At 44.2% G+C, this 13,079-nt stretch overlaps 1 protein-coding gene across 9 annotated transcripts in view; it reads left to right on the top strand.

The window, feature by feature from the left end:
- The window catches only part of FZD3 (frizzled class receptor 3), an 85,429-nt gene extending 74,166 nt beyond the window's left edge, over window positions 1-11,263 (top strand). For all 9 annotated transcript variants that reach the window (XM_075923277.1, XM_075923276.1, XM_075923271.1 and 6 more), the window contains 3 exons: window positions 1,594-1,742; window positions 4,272-4,505; window positions 6,032-11,263. In XM_075923277.1, the coding sequence (XP_075779392.1) occupies window positions 1,594-1,742; window positions 4,272-4,505; window positions 6,032-6,245 (597 nt within the window). In that variant the 3' untranslated portion in view covers window positions 6,246-11,263. The remainder of the gene's footprint in view (window positions 1-1,593; window positions 1,743-4,271; window positions 4,506-6,031) is intronic.
- Window positions 11,264-13,079: the final 1,816 nt, after the last annotated feature.

The raw sequence follows: 13,079 nt of genomic DNA, 5'->3' as shown, positions 1-13,079 counted from the left end.
ATCTACTGACATACACATTAGTAAATGAGATGCAGTTCTGTAGATAGAGGCTGATCATCCATTCTGTTGCTTGTATAAAGTTATCTTGATATAATCGCTACTGAACCGTGCTTGATGACACTTGAATTGAATTGAATTTTCATCCTATGAAACGATAGCTTTATCAATGTTTGCTTCCCAATGTTAATTTGGGGTATTGTATGCATGTTAATACATTCATATCATCACACTGCTTTCTGATTTTACTCTTAGATAAATATTTTACATTGCTAATAAATAGGGATGTGACCGTGCAGCTGACTATATTAACCAATAAGCTTATCAGTTAATTGTATTGACTATACACACTCTTCTCCCACCCCTCCCTTGCTGCTTATGTATCAGAGGCAGCAAGGGTGGGGAGCAGGAGCCAGTGCAGTGCACAGCCAGTTTTTAGGCTGGCTCCCCACAAGCACCAGATCCACAGAGTCACCTGCCCCCAACCCACCCCAGTGCTGCTGCCTCTGTTAGAGAGGTAGCAGTGTGGAGGGTGGGCAGGGCAGGCAGGGGCCAGCACACGTGGGAAGCCAGCTTTCAAGCCAGTTCCCTTGGCAAGCCACTTGCACTCACACCCCATGCTGCTGCCTCTCTATCAGAGGCAGCAGCACTGGGGGCTGACAGGCGGGAGCCAGTATGCATTGAGAACCGGCTTTTAAGCAGGCTCTCCTTGCACACTGGCTCAGTAGTGCCTCCTGGCCCTTCCCCTTCCCCCGCCCCTCCGCTGCTGTCTCTATCAGAGGCAGCAGTAGGGGGCAGGGCAAGGGAGGCTGCTGCAGCGCAGCATCTGTCTACAGTGGACCCAAGCTCACTGTGGACAGAGGCTGCTCCGTGGGATCCCAGCACAGATCCTGCCCACAGGGAACTCAGCCCCCATGGACAGGGGCTGGTGCTACCCCATGCTGCTGCCCTCTGATACAGAGGCAGCAGCATTGGGTGGCCGGGGGCTCCCAGGAGTGCGGTCAGGGGCACACTGGCTACTGGCCTTACCCCTGGGGACTACTGAATAATCATGTAACTGATAATATTTTGTTTGGTTATATGACTATTCAATTAATCGCTGTCTAACATCCCTACTAGTAAACAGGAAGTATGTGTTTCCTGTGTAAAACCCTATTGGGTGATGCACAACTCTGGTAGTAGTGTTCTGCTCCTCAGCTTATTTCCCATATTATTTAATGGCACATCATATACATGTTGAATATGTTCCATGATGTGGAGGTGTCTGAGTTTATGGACTTCCCAACAGACGTTTTTATGGTTTATCTCTATCCACAGATACTAAAGTTTCATTTTTGACCTTCCAATACTCTATTTCAGACTTGTTCGGCCTGTACCACACAAGAACAGAAATTCAAGACCTCCCAGCTGTTCAATCTTTTGTTTTGCACTGTACCAGCCTGCGTATTATTGTCAGGTTCTATAGAACTATGAAACAAAGGAACTCTGATGTTTACTGTGGCTCAAGATTGAGACAGTTATTTTAAATTAGTTAATAGCTGGAGAAGCGAACTATGATGGTTTGCAACATGTTCTTTTCTGTTTTCTTCTTTCTAGATCCCTCAGATGAGTCGTCCAGATCTGATTCTCTTTCTGATGAAGTATCTTATGGCTCTAGTAGTTGGGATCCCTTCTGTCTTTTGGGTTGGAAGTAAAAAAACCTGCTTTGAATGGGCCAGCTTTTTTCATGGACGCAGGAAAAAAGAGTGAGTGCTGTTGTGTGAAAGATTTATTGGTGTAATACTGGCAAATAAACCCTTTCTCTCCTGTAATCCTGAGAGAGCGCTTTGAGCTAATCCAGTCCAAACAGTTCCTTCTCGGAAAGGGGGTTGGGAGCAGAGGTAGCTTGCCTAGAAATGCTGCATTGTGCAGTGTACCTTAAAAGCAAACAAAAAAATCCCTGTCACATATTTTTCCAGATTGTTTTCTTGGTAATAGAACCAAATGAACATGCTTCATCTGTTATCAAGCTATTCTGCTTCATTGTTCTTAAAAGGAAATGGGATATACCATGATACCACACACTTTTGACACTTTCTGAGGTGTGGAGTAGTATAGCTTCCTTCTCTAAGTACCATCTCCTCAGTTAGACAGCTGATCCTGATTGGTCAGCATCTGTGTGCACTTCTTAATCCTTCTGTTGTACATTGAAGCCCCTATGAAACTGCAGTTTAATAAAATTAATTATAGTGAAATTTTTAAGTGACTTCTGTTTGGACTGACAAAGCCACTGCTTAACGCAATAGTAGTCTTCTACTTAAAATGGAGGAAAATTGCACTCAATATAGTTGGGGCAGATTAAGGCAAAAAGTAACTTAATAAAGGTGGTCACATGTATAAGATTCACAGCAACTTATTATAAATAATATATCTTTTATCTACCCACGTATACATCCATTGAACTGAGGCAACATTTCCTAAGTTAGACATTGCTGGAGGAGACAGACTAGTCTGGGTTGAGTAAGAAGTAGTGCAGATGATCCATGCATTGGAGCTAAGAGAGCTGCAGGAGAGAGCTCACTTGCTCTATCGTAAACATTTTCCTTCAGTTAAAGTAGTGGGTGGTTCCTTAGAGCTTCTGGGCTTGTTGCCATGTTCCTGTGGTAGCCCTAACTGCTGCAGGGCAGTACACACCAGACTCCTGGCTCAAGCTGCTCTCTTCTGTTAGATCAACAATGAGAGACAACACTGTCAATGGACAGCCCCACATCAAGTAGACTGCAGCATTTTGACGAGTGGGAGAATAAGAAAGAGGGGACCATCGGGTGACAGGAGAGACCCTAGGGGAAGAGCAACAAAAACAAGAGTTTAAGCAAAGTTTTTTTTTCATTGTACAAAATGACTAAAAAGCAATCAAATGGATAGAAAAATCACTGGCAACTCTGCCAGAGCATTGCAAAAGAGAACACTATAAAAGTGTACCAGTTCACAGCGTTCACCAATCCAACATGGGGGGGTTCCAAAAAACAAGACTGAGACCACACTCATTGAGCTCAGGGCTAAAAGCAAAGACAGATTCATGTGCAAGACTGTATATTTTGTACTTGATCAAAATGTGCTGCTCTTACATACATTTATAATTCAATTTTTTAAGTATCATTTTAGCATATAAGAATGGCTTTGCTGGGTCAGACCAAAGGTCCATTTAGCCCAGTATCCTGTCTTCTAGCAGTGGCCAATCCTAGATGCCCCAGAGGGAATGAACAGAACAGGACATCATTGTGTGATCCATCCCCTGTTGCCCATTCACAACATCTGGCAAATAGAAGCTAGGACACCATCGTGGCTAACAGCCATTGATGGAACTATCTTCCATGAACTTATTTCTTGTTTTGAATCACATTATGGTCTTGGCCTTCACAACATCCTTGGTCATGGAGTCCCACAGGTTGACTGTGTGTTGTATGAAAAAATACTTCCTTTTGTTTGTTTTAAACCTGTTGTCTGTTCATTTCATTTTGTGACTCCTAATTCTTGTGATATGAGAGGGAGCAAATAACACTTCCTTATTTACTTTCTCCAACCGGACCTCTATCATATCCCCCTCTAGTCATCTCTTGTCCATGCTGAAAGCCCTAATTTTATTTGTATCTCCTCATATGGCAGCTGTTCCATACCCCTAATGATTTTTGTTGCCCTTTTCTGAAACTTTTCTAATTCCAGTGTATCTTTTTTGAGATGGGGCAACCACATCTGGGAAGGGGAGAGACCTTTCCTATTTACATAGATGATTTATTCTGCAGGCATCTGAGTGTGTTGATCCCCTGCACTATCTCAAGGATGTCCTTATGGCAATATCTCTGAAGAGGTAAGGCCATAAGAGAATTCCTGTTATAAAATAAAACTACAATTGCTTCTAGGTCTTGCATGATCCATAGGATTAATGAAGCTGCTGGTGTCATGTGAGGTAATGGCAAGTCTTTTATTTACATTGCAATTATGCTGCCATATGCCCTACATGCTTAGGCTAGAAAAGCAGTTACAATTACAGGGTGATTCTATAAACATTGGCCAAGGTATTCAAATTGGGGTGCTTAAAATTAGACAACTCAATCCATATGTAGCCATCTAAATAAGTGGCCTGGTTGTTCTGCCTCGCTGCTCTTCAGGTAACTTTTGGACCAGTGTTTGTATTTGTATTAAATCTGTATGTTTCCTAATAGCACAGGCCAGTTTGGAAGAGCTGTCATGATCACTTTGCTGTATTAATTACTCCAATCCTGTGTTTTGGCCAGAGCTGTCAATGAGAGTCGCCAGGTGCTGCAGGAGCCCGATTTTGCTCAGTCACTTCTGAGAGATCCTAATACCCCTATTATCCGAAAGTCAAGGGGAACCTCCACCCAGGGGACTTCCACTCATGCTTCATCTACTCATCTGGCTATGATGGATGACCAGAGGAGCAAAGCAGGCAGTGTCCACAGCAAAGTAAGCAGCTACCATGGCAGCCTGCATAGATCCCGTGATGGCAGGTGAGTTCCATGCATAATTTAAAATTCGAATGTAAATGGTATTGGGGGAATCTTGGTCACAATCAGCACTTTTTCACTTGACTGCGTTTTGGCCACCATATAGTTATATTCTGAACCTCTGCTAATATTCACCTTCCCAAATTAGTGATTTGGTCCTAAAAGAACTTAACATCTAGGTTTGTGTTGCAGCATGTGCACGTCCCATCCTTTGAGGTGCAGGTATCCAGGGGTGTGGACGCTACCTGGTCAGCTGCCGGGTTGTCAACAATCTCTAGCTGTCTGTACCAACAGCCCTCCGGCTAGGGCAGTACAGTCCAATGGCTAGAGTCAATAAGGGGTAGCTCTTGGTTCAGGGCAACACAGCCTAATGGCCAGAGTCAGTAAGGGGTGGCCCTCAGTTCAGGGCAGCACAGCCCAACAACCAGAGTCAATATGAAGTAGCTACCCCAGGAGGGGGACTCGGGCCCACCCTACTCCACCAGGCCCTGTCCTAGGGCCTGGTGATTGGCAGAGTGCTCCACCACTCACTCAGCAGGGAATCCAACTGCAACACACCAAGTTCACTCGGGTGGGAGATACCATCCTCCCTAGGTCACTTCCTACCAGAGTTGGTGTCAGGATGTTCCATGTGGTCTCTGGGTCCTCCAGGTCCCCTGCAGCCACCTCTCTTGGGCTTCTCCAGCGCTGGTAGCTCAAGGCGGTCTCCCAGGTCTCTGGCTCCTGTCATCTAGGTCTCTGGCTGGAGCATCTCTGGAGCTCCTGTTGGAGGTCCTTCTCCTCTGGTGGCCAGCCCAGAATGAGCTGAGCTACTTCCTTTTTATACCCCTCCAGCATTTGGAGCATTCCCAGTCCATGTGGAGGGGCGGTACTTCCTTTGCCTACAGGGCTTTAACCCCTCCTGATGCAGCACTGGGTATGCACACCCCATCACAGTTGAAAAGAGGAACTGTGCCATGATTTCTTTCAGTAGTTATGAGTGTATCAATTAGCCAGAGTATGAATGCAGGCCAATAGCTCTCTTTCTCTGTGAGACCGAACGTGCCTTGTGTGTATGTAAAGTATCTATTGCATGGGAAATGAAATCTGTTCCAAATTCAGAGTACTGTTAGAGTATGGCTGCTCTGTAAACTTATGTGAGTTTGGCTATCTGAAGAAAGTATCAGATTTTCAGCTAAATTCCTGCAGCTCTGCTGAAATTTTTTTAAAAATTGTAGCTTAGCTGAAGGGACCATTGGGTAGCCTATATTTACTCACCATGTTATTATTTACAGTGTTTGTATGATGCTATACTTAATATCTGTTTCCTCATTTTATAGATGGGAAACCATAGTAAGGTAAAGCAACTTGCCAGAGGTCACACACAAGTTCAGTGACAGAGCAAAATAGAATGCGTCCTACTTATTTCATAAAAACATAGTACTATATATAATCAAGAGCTATTTATTTACCAATATACTTAGACATATTCTCCCTCTCTTTCTTTTGCCTGAGGTAATAATGAACTTGGCTTTGTTTTTGTAAATTAGGTACACCCCCGGCAGCTACAGAGGCATAGAAGACAGACTACCTCATGGCAGCATGTCACGACTGACTGATCACTCCAGGCATAGTAGCTCACATCGGCTCAATGAACAGTCACGTCACAGCAGCGTCAGGGATCTTAGCAACAATCCAATGACCCACATCACCCATGGTACCAGCATGAATCGGGTTATTGAAGAGGATGGAACCAGTGCTTGACTTGCTTTCAACACAAAGAAGCAGCTCCTGCGACAGTCATTTCTCAATGATGTGATAATACTCAGTGTTATCATGCTTCCCATTGGTGCTGATTTTTTTGTATCAGGAAGCTGAAGTTTGGCTTTACCGTTTTAAAGCCAGCTTTCTTGGGCTTACATCAGAGCCAGAATGCTCAGTGATCAGCAGTCTGGAAATCAACAAAAGTAAAATCTGGTGGTAGCTTTTCATTTTGAACCTATCAGTTGGTAGTTATTAATAATTTATTCCCCATCGTACTGCTGGATTGTTCCCCATCATACTGCTGGATTTCTTATTAGAAGATTCCCAAATGCTTAGCATTTCAGTAATTCTTATCTTTGAAGAGTCATTGGTGAGGTCATGTTAAGAGTTCCAATAGGTAGAAGGAAACTCTTGAATACTTGAAGGAGTTCTTCCACAAAACCCTTTTGTCTCTGATTAGATAATAAAGTGGTACTTGTCATCAAGCACAGAGGGAGGGCTGCATATTAAATACTGCACAAAGGACATCTGTGAAAAATCAGCAGGCATTTTTAAACAATTATGCTGAAAATACAACAAAAGAAGGAGCATTCTGTAGGAAGAATGGAAACTCCACTGAAGATTGTCAGTTCTTACAGATTTATTCGGGCTCAATAGTGGGGGTGTGGAGACAAGGAAGGCATGATTTTTTTTAACAAAATTGGTATTATCCTTGCTTTTCTACAAAGTACTATTTACATTTTCTACTTGTTCACAATTTTTTTCTGTGGGAGATGTAGAAAATTCAGTTTGTAGTCAGTTACCTAGATAATATTCAGTTACCCATTTTTAAATTAACAGAAAAACTGTGAGATTCCCTGTTCGTGACCTCTCAAACATACACTGGGGAACACAATGGGAATGAGTGAAGGGACGGATCACCTGATGATTACCTGTTCTGTTTATTCCCTCTGGGGAGCACCTGACATTGGTCACTGTCAGCAGACAGGATACTGGTCTAGATGGACCTTTGGTCTGATCCAGTCTGGCTGTTCTTCTGGGAAACCTGGATTTTCCATTTAAACTAGAATGTTCGGCCTTTCTCCTTATGGACCTATAGGAACAAATTCTGACCCCAACCCCTACAGGGTGGATGAAATGGATTCAGGGAGTTATGTGGGGACCCATCAGGAGACCACCAAACTTTGCTTTGTGAGGGCTCCCTCTATACCGAATATGTTGTAGCGTGGGAGATTTAGAGGTAGTTGGAAGATACTGAGGAAGGAATGGAACAGTGGATCCATAAGTACATAGATCAATGAGCCAGACCACACTGTAGCTGTGAGAAGGAGGTGAAAGGGCAGTGATGGTCAGGAATTTGCTGCCGTGCGGCAGTCTTGATGGTGAGGTAGGTTTTTACTTTCCCTGTCATTAGGCTGCCAGCCCACTTAGGTGAGGTGTGCACTGGAGAGAGTATTTGGCCTATATTATGGATATCTTCTATCCAACTCACCACTGTCATCTGGAACAGAAAACTCTCAGATATTTGTAGAAACAAGAATAATTTTGCTCCCATTTTACCTTTAGGGCACATCATGTCTTTGTGGACCTTGCAGGCAAAGTTAAGTCATGTTATAGATGGAAGAGTAGATCTGAAGCAGCTAAGTATCATTTACCATGAGGAAGCACTGGTTACTTTTGAACCTACCTCAGTCATTACAGTAGAATACGGCTGGGAAATGTATACTTTTTCGTTGACCTAATAATGAGTCCCTTTTTTACCTGTTTGAGGCACATCCTCAGGGGCAAAATAAGGGCAAAAACCTAAACTTCAGAGGCTTTTTGGAGCAACAAGACTTAGGCTGTGAAACCATTATTCATTTTAATTGTGCCCCAATAACATGACAGCAAATCACTTAGCCATGTTAGTCTATAAAATCAAAGTTTGCTCTGGGAGTCATGCCTTTAAAAATCTGTTTATTATAAATTGCTTTTCCCAGCCTGACCAGGCTTTTGCTCCAAAAGAGAGGCATAAACCAAAACTCAGTACTCCCTTGTCTATGTAAATCCCATTAACAGTGATAAAAGTTATTGTGCAAACATGCCTTGAGGGCAGAATAGACCTTATAATTTCTGTTGGATTGGCTGTATGTATATCTAACTGCCACAGTCATGTATAATGTTAAGTCTCTGAATATTCTATATCTGTTTTAAAGCAGATGGATATGAGGTATTTGAGTGGCTTTTAAGTTGACAGACTTACAATTCCGTATTGCCAACAATGGTGAAACATGTTCTTGTTTTAAAATTTAGCTCAAACTGAGCAACTTCTTGTTTTTGCAGAGAGATGCTATTTTGTAGGAATTTGGATTTACAAAGGGAGTTAGTTATCAACTATTTAACTGAAGATAAACTTTTTAGTTTGATCCTTTTTGCTATGTTTGCAATAGTATTCCAATGTTGACAACCGTTTTGTGTTATGCTGTAATTTTACTAACTGGAAGAGGGGGGTTTGGAATGGTTGAGGCTAGAGCCATAGTTTTTGTTTTTAGTTTTTGTTTTAAATCTCTGTTAATTTGGTGGCGGGGGTAGAGGTAATCCACTTTGTGGTTCCAGAAGTGAGAGTTTAAACTTTCTCACTCACCTATTCTGTACATGGAACTCACAGCCTAAGTAGTGATTCAAATGTAACATGCTCATACCCATTGCTGATTTTCCCCACCACCACGCTGATGTAGTCTCAACCCCATATTTTATTAACTTAAAAATGGAACTAATGTAATACCTTACATTTCTAAAGCACCTGCCTTCTTACAATTTCAGATTCTTTAAAAAACAATGAAGTAGGCATCACAGTAATTGTGTAAAGTTAGTATTAGAATTCTCCCCATTTTACAGTTGGGATTAGTGAGGCTCAGAGGGTTTGTCACCTAAGATTACAAGGAAGGCTGTAGCACTGCTGAAAATAAAATCAAGATCTCCTGATTCCTAGGTCTAGGCCTTAGTCACAAGGCTATCTATATTTGTATTGCTTGAATCTAAGCATTATGTCCTCAAGGAGTGAACATCTAGGATTCTTCTCCTGCATGCTGCCCCAGCATGTTTTCTTCGGCAACCTCCTGCTGGCATAATTCTGTGTTCTGTGCAGGGCCAGTTCTCCCGCATTCACAGAATAGATGATTGCTATTGATATTGAGATGTTCAGTAATCACTTGAGTTCCATCTCTGACTCCAGGCTGCCAAAGACAGGCATTTGCCAGTTTGCCTAAGGCAGTGACGGGCACCTGTGGCCCATGGACCGCATGCAGCCCATCAGGGTAAGCTGATGGCAGGCCATGAGAGATTTTGCCGATGTTGACTGTCCACAGGCACAGTCCCTCATAGCTCCCAATGGCCGTGGTTCACCATTTCTGGCCAATGGGAGCTGAGGGACCGCAGGATGCCCACCACTGGTCTAATAGCATCCCTAGAGCTGGCAGTGTTCTTCATTTCTTATTGCCTTGGCTACTATGGCTTTAGCGTGCTTCACCACAGCTTCTGTGGCTGTAATGAAGCTGGAGTAATGCTGTCACATGTTCAAGTCTGTCTGAGAATGCAATGTCTCAAGTGTTTGAGGTTAGGAAAATATTTTGGAAAATGTCAAGGAAAAAAGTTGCAAATTGGTTGTAAAGCAACTTGCCTGCTCTCAAATGTTGTAAATAGATATTTTCTTAGTTTTTGGTCTTTTAAATATAAGTTTTGCTACAGAGGCTTTAGTTGTTAGCTGTATAAAGTGTATATTTGAAAAATGGATGATCAGAGATTGATTACGGGATACTGTTTGTTACTTATAGGCTACTGGTTTAGAAGTATCTCAGGTTAGCAGTAATGTAAGGTCTGCTGTTGAAATCACTCTAGTGGTCTCAGTCCAGTTGCTAATGGGCAGGCATTCACGTCCTAACCCTACGCCGCAATTTGGCACCCTGCCATTTTTAACAGAGAGGCTGAAGATAACATGGGTATAGAGACTGAATTACACAAAGATGAAGGATGGGAAAAGCTTGTACTGTACTGCATTGTACTATTCTAGAGACTGATTAGAAGATTTAAGTTTCTACTACTATCAGTTTTGGTAGTAAATTTCTTTAAGGTCCGAGCCACGTTACTCACTCTCTCTTATTTATTTCAACTGGAAGAGCCATCTAAGAAGGCCTTGTAGGCTGCACCATTAAAACAGGAAGAACATGGTTGGCAAATCATACACAGATGGGTCATTGCTACCAGAGATCCAACTTGAGCTGTGGAATCTTTAAATTGGTTTCAGGTAAAACTTTTGTGCTGACGTACCCAGGGCTGACGAGAGACTTTGCTGGGCCCTGGAGGGGAGCAGGCTCCAGGCCCACAGAAGGGGCAGGACTGGGGGCTCCAGCAAACCCTTCAGTATCACCAGGCCCACAGGGCATATGCCAGCGGAAACCCCAGTAGCCATTTAAAGGGCCCTGCTGCTGCTGGGATAATGGTGATGGCAGCCAGGAGTCTCAATCGCTAGGCCTCAGGGCAGCTGCCTCCTTTGTCTCCCTGCCGTACCCCCCATCGGCGGCCCAGGATGTACCTCTCTTATGACTGTGTTACATCGACTGCTTATGAACAGTGACTCTGAGATGGGATATCTTAGAAGTTGTCAAGTATAATGAACAGTCGTAGATTCTCTTGCTGAAGACCAGTGCATTGAACAGCCTTCTCATCTCTTCAGCCGTTTCTGTTGAAATGCGCATGTACGTATTGTAACATCATCCGTTTCTGAATGAGGGGGAAAGCGTTAGTGTTTGTGAGATTGGTGTGTAGTGAGTGCACTTTGTTATTAGCATGATACTGTACTGAGCATTCGCTGGTTTTACTTACTCAGTTCTTGGTAGGCTTGTTTACAGTAGGCCAGTGTCCGTTTTGTAACATTTGATTTTTAGCACTTTAACGGTGAGTGTACAAATGGATTACCATACAGTAGATGTACATTTTGATTTTAGACCTTTTAAAATTTGTAATAAAATGACAGAAAACTAGTTGTAGATGGCTTCTTTTAACAGGCGTTGAGTTTATTTTTTCAACTGGTATGTATATGTATAGTTATTTAAAAACACATTTCAGACCCAGCTGTTGCTTGCAGCATTTCCATACTGCTTGTTATCACAGCTAGCAGTAGCCTGTTGTAAAAGAACTAAACTCTAAATCAGGGCTGGACAAGATGCAGCCCGGGGACTGGATCCGGCCCATCTAATGCTTGGATGCAGCCCGTGGACTGCATCTGGTGATTTTCTATTTCTGTCCTGCTGCCAGGGCCACCAAATTTCCAGGCAGTGGCTCAGTCAGCAGGATCCTCTTTAAATGGCTCCCAGTGGTGGTGCTACCTGGACAGAGGCCGGATCCACAAACCTTTACAATAATCGCAGCAACCCCAGGTGGGCTGCCAGGCAATGTGGTAACAGTGGGCCCGGGAGCCACTAGCTGCAAGCCCTTTAAATTGCTGCTATTTAAGGGCTCACAGCTCCCGACCACACCACTACCAGGGTTGATGTGGCTATTTAAAGGGCCCCCGGTTGCAGCACTCCCCTGGCAGGGGCCGGAGCTGTGAGCCCTTTGCTGTGTTTTTACTTCAAAACCTCTGGTCCCAGGCAGCCCCTGGGGGAAACTAGTACCGAGCCCTGCCCCTTCTGCCCCAAGCCCCTCCCCTTCTGGGGGTAGAGCCAGCCCATGACCACATACCAAAATTCATTAAGTGGCCCCCCTGCAACAACAGTTGCCCACCTCTGCACTAGCCACATGTAGCTATTTGGCTGGTTGTGCAAGCCCACTAGCCACGCTCAATGTGACTATTTGGCCAGTTGAGTGTGGCTAGTTTGCTATAGTGACTTCAGTGACTACTGCTTCAGAACTGGTTGGACACCACGGCAATCGATGGCCTGTTGCAGTAAATCGGGCTCAGGGTTTGGTTGCGCCAAGACAACCGAAAGCCCTGGGAAAAAGGACAGCTTTCCATAATATGCAAAGGGAGGGGCTGCTATTCCGAGGGATGCACGGTGAGAGCGGCCACTCTGAGCCTGCAGAGGCGCTATCTTGCAGAGTGGCCGCTGGGGGCAGCCGTACCATCAAGGGAGTGTCCAGCAGGGCTGGGGCTTTGCCATCTTGCCTGCTAGCGTATCAGTAGGTAGCCCCCAAGGCAGGCTAGGGGGAGGAGAATAGGCTCCGGGGAGCTGGGGAGGGTGAGAACATATGCTCCTGGCCCCCAGCCTTCTGCCTCCCCCATACACATCCCCAAGGCCCTGCCCTGAAGGACCTGAATTGTGCTAGTGAGTTTAAAAAACAGCTGCTTCTCTCATCCATGTGCTGTTTGAATATTGTACCCATAAGAGTGCACCGGGGAACAGAAAATGACCTTTACCTCACTTGGGTTTTCTGAGAGTAACAACTACTTCTACAAGGGGCTTTAGGAGTAAATGCCGCCATCCCCCTACTAAGAAGAAAAATATTATCTCCCACTGCAGGATTCATAAATTCTCTTCATGTTAATTGTTAGTCCCCTGCATCCAACATCTCCCTGGGGAGCTCCCAGGGAGTCCATGAGAAATTCTAGGGAGGAGTCCATGAGGGAGAACAGTCTGAGCTTCAAGGATCCTTCTACTTGGTATGCCTTGTGCCCTCCACCATAGCACTTCTTCCCATACTAGCTGTAGCCTTACTAGAACAGCTGGAACATACAGCTATACCCCCGAAAGCCTGCTTTGTGTATTCTCTTTAAGACTAGATTGCCCTCCTCAACGAGACATCAAGCCACCTCAGAAGAGCCAGATGGGTCTTCTTTGAATAATGGTCCCTATTGTA

This window comes from Pelodiscus sinensis, chromosome 3, assembly GCF_049634645.1.
Source record: "Pelodiscus sinensis isolate JC-2024 chromosome 3, ASM4963464v1, whole genome shotgun sequence".
NCBI lineage: Eukaryota > Metazoa > Chordata > Testudines > Trionychidae > Pelodiscus > Pelodiscus sinensis.
The sequence above is the reverse complement of the archived record's forward strand: the minus strand, read 5'-3'. Positions and strand labels throughout refer to the sequence as shown.